This window comes from Oncorhynchus clarkii, chromosome 33, assembly GCF_045791955.1.
Source record: "Oncorhynchus clarkii lewisi isolate Uvic-CL-2024 chromosome 33, UVic_Ocla_1.0, whole genome shotgun sequence".
Classification (NCBI taxonomy): Eukaryota; Metazoa; Chordata; class Actinopteri; order Salmoniformes; family Salmonidae; genus Oncorhynchus; species Oncorhynchus clarkii.
In genome coordinates, this window is record NC_092179.1 from 31,254,315 (window position 1) to 31,269,314 (window position 15,000).

Below are 15,000 nucleotides of genomic sequence, written 5' to 3' on the forward strand. Positions count from 1 at the left end.
TAAAGGTTTTAAATGTTATATCTAATAACATCCCAATAACATTCAGAGACTGGTCTGGTTGTATGGATAACATTCAGAGACTGGTCTGGTTGGATGGATAACATTCAGAGACTGGTCTGGTTGTATAGATAACATTCAGAGACTGGTCTGGTTGGATGGATAACATTCAGAGACTGGTCTGGTTGTATAGATAACATTCAGAGACTGGTCTGGTTGGATGGATAACATTCAGAGACTGGTCTGGTTGGATGGATAACATTCAGAGACTGGTCTGGTTGTATGGATAACATTCAGAGACTGGTCTGGTTGGATGGATAACATTCAGAGACTGGTCTGGTTGTATAGATAACATTCAGAGACTGGTCTGGTTGGATGGATAACATTCAGAGACTGGTCTGATTGTATAGATAACATTCAGAGACTGGTCTGGTTGGATGGATAACATTCAGAGACTGGTCTGGTTGGATCGATAACATTCAGAGACTGGTCTGGTTGTATAGATAACATTCAGAGACTGGTCTGGTTGGATGGATAACATTCAGAGACTGGTCTGGTTGGATGGATAACATTCAGAGACTGGTCTGGTTGGATGGATAACATTCAGAGACTGGTCTGGTTGGATGGATAACATTCAGAGACTGGTCTGGTTGTATAGATAACATTCAGAGACTGGTCTGGTTGGATGGATAACATTCAGAGACTGGTCTGGTTGTATAGATAACATTCAGAGACTGGTCTGGTTGGATGGATAACATTCAGAGACTGGTCTGGTTGTATGGATAACATTCAGAGACTGGTCTGAGTAGAAAGGCCAGACAAGAGACTTTAAAGACCAAGGGGAAGATAGTTTGGCCTGACTGTGTTGAGGCCAGACAGAGGAAGCTGTATTCTGTCTGATTGACCTGACTGACCTGACTGATCTATGTGACTGATCTATCTGACTGATCTGACTGATCTTTCTGACTGACCTGACTGATCTACCTGACTGACCTGACTGATCTACCTGACTGACCTGACTGATCTATATGACTGATCCATATGATTGACCTAGCTGATCTATCTGACTGACCCGACTGACTTGACTGATTGACTTGACTGATATATCTGACTGATCTGGCTGACCTGACTGATCTACCTGACTGACCTGACTGATCTACCTGACTGACCTGACTGATCTATATGACTGATCTATATGATTGACCTAGCTGATCTATCTGACTGACCTGACTGACCTGACTTCTCTATATGATTTACCTAGTTGATCTATCTGACTGACCCGACTGACTTGACTGATCTACCTGACTGAACAGACTGATCTATATGACTGATCTATATGATTGACCAAGCTGATCTATCTGACTGACCTGACTTCTCTATATGATTTACCTAGTTGATCTATCTGACTGACCCGACTGACCTGACTGATCTATCTGACTGACCTGACTGATCTATCTGACTGATCTATCTGACTGACCTGACTGATCTATCTGACTGATCTATATGATTGACCTGGCTGAAATATCTGGCTGACCTGACTGACCTGACTGATCTATCTGACTGATCTATCTGGCTGACCTGACTGATCTATCTGACTGACCTATCTGACTGACCTGACTGATCTACCTGACTGACCTGACTGATCTACCCGACTGACCTGACTGACCTGACGGATCTACCTGACTGACCTGACTGACCTGACTGATCTATCTGACTGACCTGACTGATCTATCTGACTGATCTATATGACTGATCTGGCTGACCTGGCTGATCTATCTGACTGACCTGACTGATCTATCTGACTGATCTATATGATTGACCTGGCTGAAATATCTGGCTGACCTGACTGACCTGACTGATCTATCTGACTGATCTATCTGGCTGACCTGACTGATCTATCTGACTGACCTATCTGACTGACCTGACTGATCTACCTGACTGACCTGACTGATCTACCCGACTGACCTGACTGACCTGACGGATCTACCTGACTGACCTGACTGACCTGACTGATCTATCTGACTGACCTGACTGATCTATCTGACTGATCTATATGACTGATCTGGCTGACCTGGCTGATCTATCTGACTGACCTGACTGATCTATCTGACTGATCTATATGATTGACCTGGCTGAAATATCTGGCTGACCTGACTGACCTGACTGATCTATCTGACTGATCTATCTGGCTGACCTGACTGATCTATCTGACTGACCTATCTGACTGACCTGACTGATCTACCTGACTGACCTGACTGATCTACCCGACTGACCTGACTGACCTGACGGATCTACCTGACTGACCTGACTGACCTGACTGATCTATCTGACTGACCTGACTGATCTATCTGACTGATCTATATGACTGATCTGGCTGACCTGGCTGATCTATCTGACTGACCTGACTGATCTATCTGACTGATCTATATGATTGACCTGACTGAAATATCTGGCTGACCTGACTGACCTGACTGATCTATCTGACTGATCTATCTGGCTGACCTGACTGATCTATCTGACTGACCTATCTGACTGACCTGACTGATCTACCCGACTGACCTGACTGACCTGACGGATCTACCTGACTGACCTGACTGACCTGACTGATCTATCTGACTGACCTGACTGATCTATCTGACTGATCTATATGACTGATCTGGCTGACCTGGCTGATCTATCTGACTGACCTGTCTGATCTATCTGACTGATCTATATGATTGACCTGACTGAAATATCTGGCTGACCTGACTGATCTATGTGACTGATCTATCTGACTGATCTGACTGATCTTTCTGACTGACCTGACTGATCTACCTGACTGACCTGACTGATCTACCTGACTGACCTGACTGATCTATATGACTGATCTATATGATTGACCTAGCTGATCTATCTGACTGACCTGACTGACCTGACTTCTCTATATGATTTACCTAGTTGATCTATCTGACCTGACTGATCTACCTGACTGACCTGACTGATCTACCTGACTGAACAGACTGATCTATATGACTGATCTATATGATTGACCTAGCTGATCTATCTGACTGACCTGACTGACCTGACTTCTCTATATGATTTACCTAGTTGATCTATCTGACTGACCCGACTGACCTGACTGATCTATCTGACTGACCTGACTGATCTATCTGACTGATCTATCTGACTGACCTGACTGATCTATCTGACTGATCTATATGATTGACCTGGCTGAAATATCTGGCTGACCTGACTGACCTGACTGATCTATCTGACTGATCTATCTGGCTGACCTGACTGATCTATCTGACTGACCTATCTGACTGACCTGACTGATCTACCTGACTGACCTGACTGATCTACCTGACTGACCTGACTGATCTACCCGACTGACCTGACTGACCTGACGGATCTATCTGACTGACCTGACTGATCTATCTGACTGATCTATATGACTGATCTGGCTGACCTGGCTGATCTATCTGACTGACCTGACTGATCTATCTGACTGATCTATATGATTGACCTGACTGAAATATCTGGCTGACCTGACTGACCTGACTGATCTATCTGACTGATCTATCTGGCTGACCTGACTGATCTATCTGACTGACCTGACTGATCTATCTGACTGATCTATCTGACTGACCTGACTGATCTATCTGACTGATCTATATGATTGACCTGGCTGAAATATCTGGCTGACCTGACTGACCTGACTGATCTATCTGACTGATCTATCTGGCTGACCTGACTGATCTATCTGACTGACCTATCTGACTGACCTGACTGATCTACCTGACTGACCTGACTGATCTACCCGACTGACCTGACTGACCTGACGGATCTACCTGACTGACCTGACTGACCTGACTGATCTATCTGACTGACCTGACTGATCTATCTGACTGATCTATATGACTGATCTGGCTGACCTGGCTGATCTATCTGACTGACCTGACTGATCTATCTGACTGATCTATATGATTGACCTGGCTGAAATATCTGGCTGACCTGACTGACCTGACTGATCTATCTGACTGATCTATCTGGCTGACCTGACTGATCTATCTGACTGACCTATCTGACTGACCTGACTGATCTACCTGACTGACCTGACTGATCTACCCGACTGACCTGACTGACCTGACGGATCTACCTGACTGACCTGACTGACCTGACTGATCTATCTGACTGACCTGACTGATCTATCTGACTGATCTATATGACTGATCTGGCTGACCTGGCTGATCTATCTGACTGACCTGACTGATCTATCTGACTGATCTATATGATTGACCTGACTGAAATATCTGGCTGACCTGACTGACCTGACTGATCTATCTGACTGATCTATCTGGCTGACCTGACTGATCTATCTGACTGACCTATCTGACTGACCTGACTGATCTACCCGACTGACCTGACTGACCTGACGGATCTACCTGACTGACCTGACTGACCTGACTGATCTATCTGACTGACCTGACTGATCTATCTGACTGATCTATATGACTGATCTGGCTGACCTGGCTGATCTATCTGACTGACCTGTCTGATCTATCTGACTGATCTATATGATTGACCTGACTGAAATATCTGGCTGACCTGACTGATCTATGTGACTGATCTATCTGACTGATCTGACTGATCTTTCTGACTGACCTGACTGATCTACCTGACTGACCTGACTGATCTACCTGACTGACCTGACTGATCTATATGACTGATCTATATGATTGACCTAGCTGATCTATCTGACTGACCTGACTGACCTGACTTCTCTATATGATTTACCTAGTTGATCTATCTGACTGACCCGACTGACCTGACTGATCTATCTGACTGACCTGACTGATCTATCTGACTGATCTATCTGACTGACCTGACTGATCTATCTGACTGATCTATATGATTGACCTGGCTGAAATATCTGGCTGACCTGACTGACCTGACTGATCTATCTGACTGATCTATCTGGCTGACCTGACTGATCTATCTGACTGACCTATCTGACTGACCTGACTGATCTACCTGACTGACCTGACTGATCTACCTGACTGACCTGACTGATCTACCCGACTGACCTGACTGACCTGACGGATCTATCTGACTGACCTGACTGATCTATCTGACTGATCTATATGACTGATCTGGCTGACCTGGCTGATCTATCTGACTGACCTGACTGATCTATCTGACTGATCTATATGATTGACCTGACTGAAATATCTGGCTGACCTGACTGACCTGACTGATCTATCTGACTGATCTATCTGGCTGACCTGACTGATCTATCTGACTGACCTGACTGATCTATCTGACTGATCTATCTGACTGACCTGACTGATCTATCTGACTGATCTATATGATTGACCTGGCTGAAATATCTGGCTGACCTGACTGACCTGACTGATCTATCTGACTGATCTATCTGGCTGACCTGACTGATCTATCTGACTGACCTATCTGACTGACCTGACTGATCTACCTGACTGACCTGACTGATCTACCCGACTGACCTGACTGACCTGACGGATCTACCTGACTGACCTGACTGACCTGACTGATCTATCTGACTGACCTGACTGATCTATCTGACTGATCTATATGACTGATCTGGCTGACCTGGCTGATCTATCTGACTGACCTGACTGATCTATCTGACTGATCTATATGATTGACCTGGCTGAAATATCTGGCTGACCTGACTGACCTGACTGATCTATCTGACTGATCTATCTGGCTGACCTGACTGATCTATCTGACTGACCTATCTGACTGACCTGACTGATCTACCTGACTGACCTGACTGATCTACCCGACTGACCTGACTGACCTGACGGATCTACCTGACTGACCTGACTGACCTGACTGATCTATCTGACTGACCTGACTGATCTATCTGACTGATCTATATGACTGATCTGGCTGACCTGGCTGATCTATCTGACTGACCTGACTGATCTATCTGACTGATCTATATGATTGACCTGACTGAAATATCTGGCTGACCTGACTGACCTGACTGATCTATCTGACTGATCTATCTGGCTGACCTGACTGATCTATCTGACTGACCTATCTGACTGACCTGACTGATCTACCCGACTGACCTGACTGACCTGACGGATCTACCTGACTGACCTGACTGACCTGACTGATCTATCTGACTGACCTGACTGATCTATCTGACTGATCTATATGACTGATCTGGCTGACCTGGCTGATCTATCTGACTGACCTGTCTGATCTATCTGACTGATCTATATGATTGACCTGACTGAAATATCTGGCTGACCTGACTGATCTATGTGACTGATCTATCTGACTGATCTGACTGATCTTTCTGACTGACCTGACTGATCTACCTGACTGACCTGACGGATCTACCTGACTGACCTGACTGACCTGACTGATCTATCTGACTGACCTGACTGATCTATCTGACTGATCTATATGACTGATCTGGCTGACCTGGCTGATCTATCTGACTGACCTGACTGATCTATCTGACTGATCTATATGATTGACCTGACTGAAATATCTGGCTGACCTGACTGACCTGACTGATCTATCTGACTGATCTATCTGGCTGACCTGACTGATCTATCTGACTGACCTATCTGACTGACCTGACTGATCTACCCGACTGACCTGACTGACCTGACGGATCTACCTGACTGACCTGACTGACCTGACTGATCTATCTGACTGACCTGACTGATCTATCTGACTGATCTATATGACTGATCTGGCTGACCTGGCTGATCTATCTGACTGACCTGTCTGATCTATCTGACTGATCTATATGATTGACCTGACTGAAATATCTGGCTGACCTGACTGATCTATGTGACTGATCTATCTGACTGATCTGACTGATCTTTCTGACTGACCTGACTGATCTACCTGACTGACCTGACTGATCTACCTGACTGACCTGACTGATCTATATGACTGATCTATATGATTGACCTAGCTGATCTATCTGACTGACCTGACTGACCTGACTTCTCTATATGATTTACCTAGTTGATCTATCTGACCTGACTGATCTACCTGACTGACCTGACTGATCTACCTGACTGAACAGACTGATCTATATGACTGATCTATATGATTGACCTAGCTGATCTATCTGACTGACCTGACTGACCTGACTTCTCTATATGATTTACCTAGTTGATCTATCTGACTGACCCGACTGACCTGACTGATCTATCTGACTGACCTGACTGATCTATCTGACTGACCTGACTGATCTACCTGACTGACCTGACTGATCTACCCGACTGACCTGACTGACCTGACGGATCTATCTGACTGACCTGACTGATCTATCTGACTGATCTATATGACTGATCTGGCTGACCTGGCTGATCTATCTGACTGACCTGACTGATCTATCTGACTGATCTATATGATTGACCTGACTGAAATATCTGGCTGACCTGACTGACCTGACTGATCTATCTGACTGATCTATCTGGCTGACCTGACTGATCTATCTGACTGACCTGACTGATCTACCCGACTGACCTGACTGACCTGACGGATCTACCTGACTGACCTGACTGATCTATCTGACTGACCTGACTGATCTATCTGACTGATCTATATGACTGATCTGGCTGACATGGCTGATCTATCTGACTGACCTGACTGATCTATCTGACTGATCTATATGATTGACCTGACTGAAATATCTGGCTGACCTGACTGATCTATCTGACTGATCTATCTGGCTGACCTGACTGATCTATCTGACTGACCTATCTGACTGACCTGACTGATCTACCTGACTGACCTGACTGACCTGACTGATCTACCCGACTGACCTGACTGACCTGACGGATCTACCTGACTGACCTGACTGACCTGACGGATCTACCTGACTGACCTGACGGATCTACCTGACTGATCTACCCGACTGACCTGACTGACCTGACGGATCTACCTGACTGACCTGACTGATCTATCTGGCTGATCTATATGATTTACCTGGCTGAAATGTCTGACTAACCTGACTGATCTATCTGCCTGATCTATCTGGCTGACCTGACTGTCTGACCTGACTGATCTACCAGACTGACCTGACGGATCTGTGGTGTAGCTGTATTCCCAGCTCCATATCTAAGAGGCTGTCTCTCTCTCTCTCTCTCTCTTCTCTCACCCCTCCATATCTAAGAGGCTGTCTCTCTCTCTCTCTCTTCTCTCACCCCTCCATATCTAAGAGGCTGTCTCTCTCTCTCTCTCTTCTCTCACCCCTCCATATCTAAGAGGCTGTCTCTCTCTCTCTCTCTTCCCTCACCCCTCCATATCTAAGAGGCTGTCTCTCTCTCTCTCTCTCTCTTCTCTCACCCCTCCATATCTAAGAGGCTGTCTCTCTCTCTCTCTCTTCCCTCACCCCTCCATATCTAAGAGGCTGTCTCTCTCTCTCTCTCTCTTCTCTCACCCCTCCATATCTAAGAGGCTGTCTCTCTCTCTCTCTCTCTCTTCTCTCACCCCTCCATATCTAAGAGGCTGTCTCTCTCTCTCTCTCTCTCTTCTCTCACCCTCCATGCCCTTGTCTGCAGTAGTCATAGCAGCACTACCACTTTTATTCTAGACATTACTGTGGACTGATTCACCCTGTCCTCCAGACTGACTCCGTTCACTGTGAGGGGAAATTGACTTAATGATTTCACATTAGACTTTAGTTTAAACTAAAGCCCGTAGTGTCTAAACTTAGTTCCCTGCTCAGGGCCAGTAGACATTAATGGGACTTGAATAAATGGGATGGAGTATGTGGAGACACGCTTAGACGCTTAGACAGGCAGATTTATGTGGAGTACATACAGACACACACACACACACACACACACACACACACACACACACACAGGCACACACACACACACACACACAGACACACACACACACACACACACACACACACACACACACACACACACACACACATACACACACACACACACACAGACACACACACACACACACACACACACACACACACACACACACACACACAGACACACAGACACACACACACACACACACACACACACACACACACACACACACACACAGACACACACACACACACACACACACACACACACAGACACACACACACACACACAGACACATTAGAGACCGTAGTCATTTTCCCCAGTCCTTTTCTCTTCAGTGCGTGTCCCAGCCCTGGTCTGATGTCACAGGGTTAGCTGAGGTTGTGGCAGCATGTGGAACACACTCAACAGTGCTGGGACTGTCACTACGTCCTCCATGACACGGCCCTGTCCCCTAGCCAGCCTCTTGGTCTGGGACTGGACACCACAGACAGCTAACCCTGAGGGCCCAAGACATGGGACATTAACCAGCCCAAGTCAGCTTAGCCAGCTTCTTCTCTGTCCCCTAGACAGCCCCCTAACCAGCCCCGTACACCCAGCCTCTTCTCTTCCCCCTAGACAGCCCCCTAACCAGCCCCATACACCCAGCCTCTTCTCTTCCCCCTAGACATCCCCCTAACCAGCCCCGTACACCCAGCCTCTTCTCTGACCCCTAGACAGCCCCCTAACCAGCCCCATACACCCAGCCTCTTCCTCTCCTACTGGGCCTTGACGTCACAGACAGCTAACCTCTGGGGAAGGCAGGGGAGGGGGAGGGTAGCCAGCTCAGCTGGGTCTTACGTGTGTACCCCTTGTTCTCACCCCTCACCCCCTCTATTCCCCCTGTATTCCCCCTCCAATTCCCTCTCTATACCCCCTCTATTCCCCCTCTAATTCCCACTCTATACCCCCTCTATTCCCCCTCTAATTCCCCCTCTATACCCCCTCTATTCCCCCTCTATTCCCCCTCTATACCCCCTCTATTCCCCCTCTATTCCCCCTATATACCCCCTCTATACCCCCTCTATTCCCCCTCTATACCCCCTTGATTAACCCCTCTATACCCCCTCTATTCCCTCATCACCTCTCCCATGATTAGAGCAGGTGCCTGGCTGTCGTGAGCTGTGTGTGTGTCTCCGTTCAACCCCACCTTAGCACGGTTTGTATCTGTTGGGTTTGGGCGTGGCCTGCGGGCGTGGCCTGTGGGCGTGGCCTGTGGGCATGGCCTGTGGGCGTGGCCTGCATGGAACTGAAATTAGGAGAAGAAAGAGAAACATACATAAAGTTGGAGGCGTGGCCCTCCCTGTCCTCAAGTCAGTGTTGGAGGCGTGGCCCTCCCTGTCCTCAAGTCAGTGTTGGAGGCGTGGCCCTCCCTGTCCTCAGGTCAGTGTTGGAGGTGTGGCCCTTCCTGCCCTCAAGTCAGTGTTGGAGGCGTGGCCCTCCCTGTCCTCAGGTCAGTGTTGGAGGCGTGGCCCTCCCTGTCCTCAAGTCAGTGTTGGAGGCGTGGCCCTCCCTGTCCTCAAGTCAGTGTTGGAGGCGTGGCCCTCCCTGTCCTCAAGTCAGTGTTGGAGGCGTGGCCCTCCCTGTCCTCAGGTCAGTGTTGGAGGCGTGGCCCTTCCTGTCCTCAAGTCAGTGTTGGAGGCGTGGCCCTCCCTGTCCTCAGGTCAGTGTTGGAGGCGTGGCCCTCCCTGTCCTCAGGTCAGTGTTGGAGGCGTGGCCCTCCCTGTCCTCAGGTCAGTGTTGGAGGCGTGGCACTCCCTGTCTCAGGTCAGTGTTGGAGGTGTGGCCCTCCCTGTCCTCAGGTCAGTGTTGGAGGCGTGGTCCTCCTGTCCTCAGGTCAGTGTTGGAGGCGTGGCCCTTCCTGTCCTCAGGTCAGTGTTGGAGGCGTGGCCCTTCCTGTCCTCAGGTCAGTGTTGGAGGCGTGGCACTCCCTGTCCTCAGGTCAGTGTTGGAGGCGTGGCCCTCCCTGTCCTCAGGTCAGTGTTGGAGGAGTGGCACTCCCTGTCCTCGGGTCAGTGTTGGAGGCATGGCCCTCCCTGTCCTCGGGTCAGTGTTGGAGGCATGGCCATCCCTGTCCTCGGGTCAGTGTTGGAGGCATGGCCCTCCCTGTCCTCAGGTCAGTGTTGGAGGCGTGGCCCTCCCTGTCCTCAGGTCAGTGTTGGAGGCCTTAGAGCTGCTTCCAACTAACACTGAGGAGGGAGGTAGGACAGGTCTGAGAACAGCTGTATAGGGCTTAGGCCTCAGGGCCAGAGGGAGGCAGGACAGACTTGAGAACAGCTGTATAGGGCTCAGGCCTCAGGGCAAAATCCAAACTTGCGTGATGTCGCACTACCAGTGACCATGCACTCTTATTGTGACCTCTAACCACTGACCTCTGATCCCTGCCCTCTGTCCAGGCCCAGAATGCCATGCTGGAGGCCCAGGCCAACACGGAGCTGTCAGAACGCATCGTTACTCTGGAACAGGAAGTGACTCGGCACAGAGAGGATTCTGGGAAGGCCCAGGTGGAGGTGGACCGATTGCTGGAGATCCTCAGAGAGATGGAGAATGAGAAAAACGACAAGGACAAGAAAATCAATGAACTGGAGAAGTAAGAGTGTGTGTTCTCTACAATAATATATAACCTCTGTCTGTCTGTCTGGCTTTCTGTCTGCCTTTGCCTGTCTGTCCGTCTCTCTCTCTCTCTGTCTGTCTGTCTGTCTGTCTGTCTGTCTGTCTGTCTGTCTGTCTGTCTGTCTATCTATCTATCTATCTATCTGGCTTTCTGTCTGTCTGTCTATCTATCTATCTGGCTTTCTGTTTGCCTGTCTGTCTATCTATCTATCTGGCTTTCTGTCTGCCTTTGCCTGTCTGTCTGTCTGTCTGTCTGTCTGTCTGTCTGTCTGTCTGTCTGTCTGTCTGTGTTCCAGTATGTATGTTCATCTGTTGTGTTCTTTGTAAACTCTTACGGTTCCTCCATCTCAGTCCTTCACCCCTGTCTGTTTTAACTACTGGCAGTACTGTAGACGTGTGTCCTCATGCTATAGTGCTCTTTGTGAATGTGTGTGTGTGTGTGTGTGTGTGTGTATGTGTGTGTGTATGTGTGTGTGTGTGTGTGTGTGTGTGTGTGTGTGTGTGTGTGTGTGTGTGTACGTTTGTACGTGTCTGTGTACCATTATGTCTGTATCCGCCTGGCTCTCAGACGGCCGGCCCTGCCGGCCCCCTCTCGCTCCCACCTGTGGCGTTCCCATGAGCCTCAGCAGGTGTCGACCTCTGTGACCTCTGGCTCTCAGCCAATGGGAGGGCTAGTTTCGGACTGTCATGGTCACAATCACTCCAGCGTTATAAATCACCTAAACACCCCCATATACTCCATTATAAATCACATAAACACTCCCCTATACTCCATTATAAATCACCTAAACACTCCCCTATACTCCATTATAAATCACCTAAACACCCCCCTATACTCCATTATAAATCACCTAAACACTCCCCTATACTCCATTATAAATCACCTAAACACTCCCCTATACTCCATTATAAATCACCTAAACACTCCCCTATACTCCATTATAAATCACCTAAACACCCCCATATACTCCATTATAAATCACCTAAACACTCCCCTATACTCCATTATAAATCACCTAAACACTTCCCTATACTCCATTATAAATCACATAAACACTCCCCTATACTCCATTATAAATCACATAAACACTCCCCTATACTCCATTATAAATCACCTAAACACTCCCCTATACTCCATTATAAATCACCTAAACACTCCCCTATACTCCATTATAAACTGGGTGGTGACTGGGTCGAGCCCTGAATGCTGATTGGCTGACAGCCGTGGTATATCAGACCGTATACTACGGGTATGACAACATATTTATTTTTACTGCTCTAATTACGTTGGTAACCAGTTTATAATAGCAATAAGGCACCTCAGGGGTTTGTGGTACATGGCCAATATACCACGGCTAAGGGCTGTTTCCAGGCACTCCGCGTTGTGTCGTGCGTAAGAACAGCCATTAGCCGTGGTGTATTGGCCATATAGCACACCTTCTCGTGCCTCATTGCTTCATTCTAGCACCATGCACAGTAATTCACCTAAGGGTTTACTCTAAGGGTTTACTCTAAGGGTTTACTCCTAAGGGTTTACTCTAAGGGTTTACTCTTGGCCCCTGAAGCCAGATTAGCCAACCCCTCACACGTTCACTACACCTCCTACTCGGCTCCATTGTTTTAGTGCCTTGATTATGCTTTTCCCCTGGTGGTATAGTGAGTTACAGCTTATGGTAATGGAGGCTGTTGTGTACGGTGGCCTGTAGGGATCATGTTGTCTGTGGAGTGTAGATGTGGGTGGAACCCCTGGTACTCTGATCAATGTGTATCAGCACCTCTTTATTCAACACAGCTCTCACACAGCCTCCACCCCACTTAGCATGCAGGAGAGGCTGACTATTCAACACAGCCTCCACCCCACTTAGCATGCAGGAGAGGCTGACTATTCAACACAGCCTCCACCCACTTAGCATGCAGGAGAGGCTGACTATTCAACACAGCCGCCACCCCACTTAGCATGCAGGAGAGGCTGACTATTCAACACAGCCTCCACCCCACTTAGCATGCAGGAGAGGCTGACTATTCAACACAGCCTCCACCCCATTTAGCATGCAGGAGAGACTGACTATTCAACACAGCCTCCACCCCACTTAGCATGCAGGAGAGGCTGACTATTCAACACAGCCTCCACCCCACTTAGCATGCAGGAGAGGCTGACTATTCAACACAGCCTCCACCCCATTTAGCATGCAGGAGAGGCTGACTATTCAACACAGCCTCCACCCCATTTAGCATGCAGGAGAGGCTGACTGGCAAGGGCACAATTGTTGTGTCTGTCTGTCTGCATGTCTGTTTCATTTCCTAGTCTGAGTTTGTGTCTGTATATACAACTGTCTGAGTGTGTATGTCTTTGAGTATGTGTCTGTGTGTGTCTCTCTCTGTGTGTGTGTGTGCGTCTGTCTCTATAACTGTCTGTGTGTGTGTATCTCTGTGTGTATCTCTGTGTGTGTCTCTGTGTCTGTGTGTGTCTGTCTCTATAACTGTGTGTGTTTGTGTGTGTGTGTGTGTGTGTGTGTGTGTGTGTGTGTGCGTGTGTGCGTGTGTATCTCTGTGTGTGTGTGTGTGTGCGTGTGTATCTCTGTGTGTGTCTGTGTGTGTCTGTCTCTATAACTGTGTGTGTGTGTGTGTGTATATGTGTGTGTGTGTGTGTGTGTGTGTGTGTGTGTCTGTGTCTGTGTGTCTGTATATACAGCTGTCTGAGTGTGTTTTGGACTAATTGGTGATAATTAATTGTAGGCTACTTTAGGATTTCTTCCATCTCTGTCTCTGTATAAATACATCAAATAATGAATAATACAGCACTTCAAAACAGACTTGATGCTGTGTGTGTGTGTGTGTGTGTCTGTGTGTGTGTGTCTGTGTGTGTGTGTGTGTGTGTGTGTGTGTGTGTGTGTGTGTGTGTGTGTGTGTGTGTGTGTGTGTGTGTGTGTGTGTGTGTGTGTGTGTGTGTGTGTGTGTGTGTGTGTGTGTGTGTCTGTGTGTGTGTGTGTGTGTCTGTGTCTGTGTCTGTGTGTGTGTGTGTGTCTGTGTGTGTGTGTGTGTGTGTTGTGTGTCATTAGGGGGTGTGAACTGACGTCTGGAACTACATCTGAACGAGCCGAGCTTTTCCTCTGGGCCATTAATGCAGACACTTTGTCTGCCTCCCAAATGGCACCCTATTCCCTACCTAGTGCACTACTTTCAACCAGAACCCTACCTAGTGCACTACTTTCAACCAGAACCCTACATAGTGCACTACTTTCAACCAGAACCCTACATAGTGCACTACTTTCAACCAGAATCCTACGTAGTGCACTACTTTCAATCAGAATCCTACATAGTGCACTACTTTCAACCAGAATCCTACATAGTGCACTACTTTCAACCAGAATCCTACGTAGTGCACTACTTTCAACAAGAATCCTACGTAGTGCACTACTTTCAACCAGAATCCTACATAGTGCACTACTTTCAACCAGAATCCTATGTAGTGCACTACTTTCAATCAGAATCCATAGCACTATATAGGGACAAAGGT

The 15,000-nt window shown here is 47.8% G+C and overlaps 1 protein-coding gene across 1 annotated transcript in view; it reads left to right on the forward strand.

Annotated features, from left to right (window-relative positions):
• The window catches only part of LOC139393333 (ELKS/Rab6-interacting/CAST family member 1-like), a 300,021-nt gene that overhangs the window by 196,102 nt on the left and 88,919 nt on the right, over positions 1-15,000 (forward strand). The window contains exon 15 of the mRNA XM_071141918.1: positions 11,267-11,460. Within this exon, the coding sequence (XP_070998019.1) occupies positions 11,267-11,460 (194 nt within the window). The remainder of the gene's footprint in view (positions 1-11,266; positions 11,461-15,000) is intronic.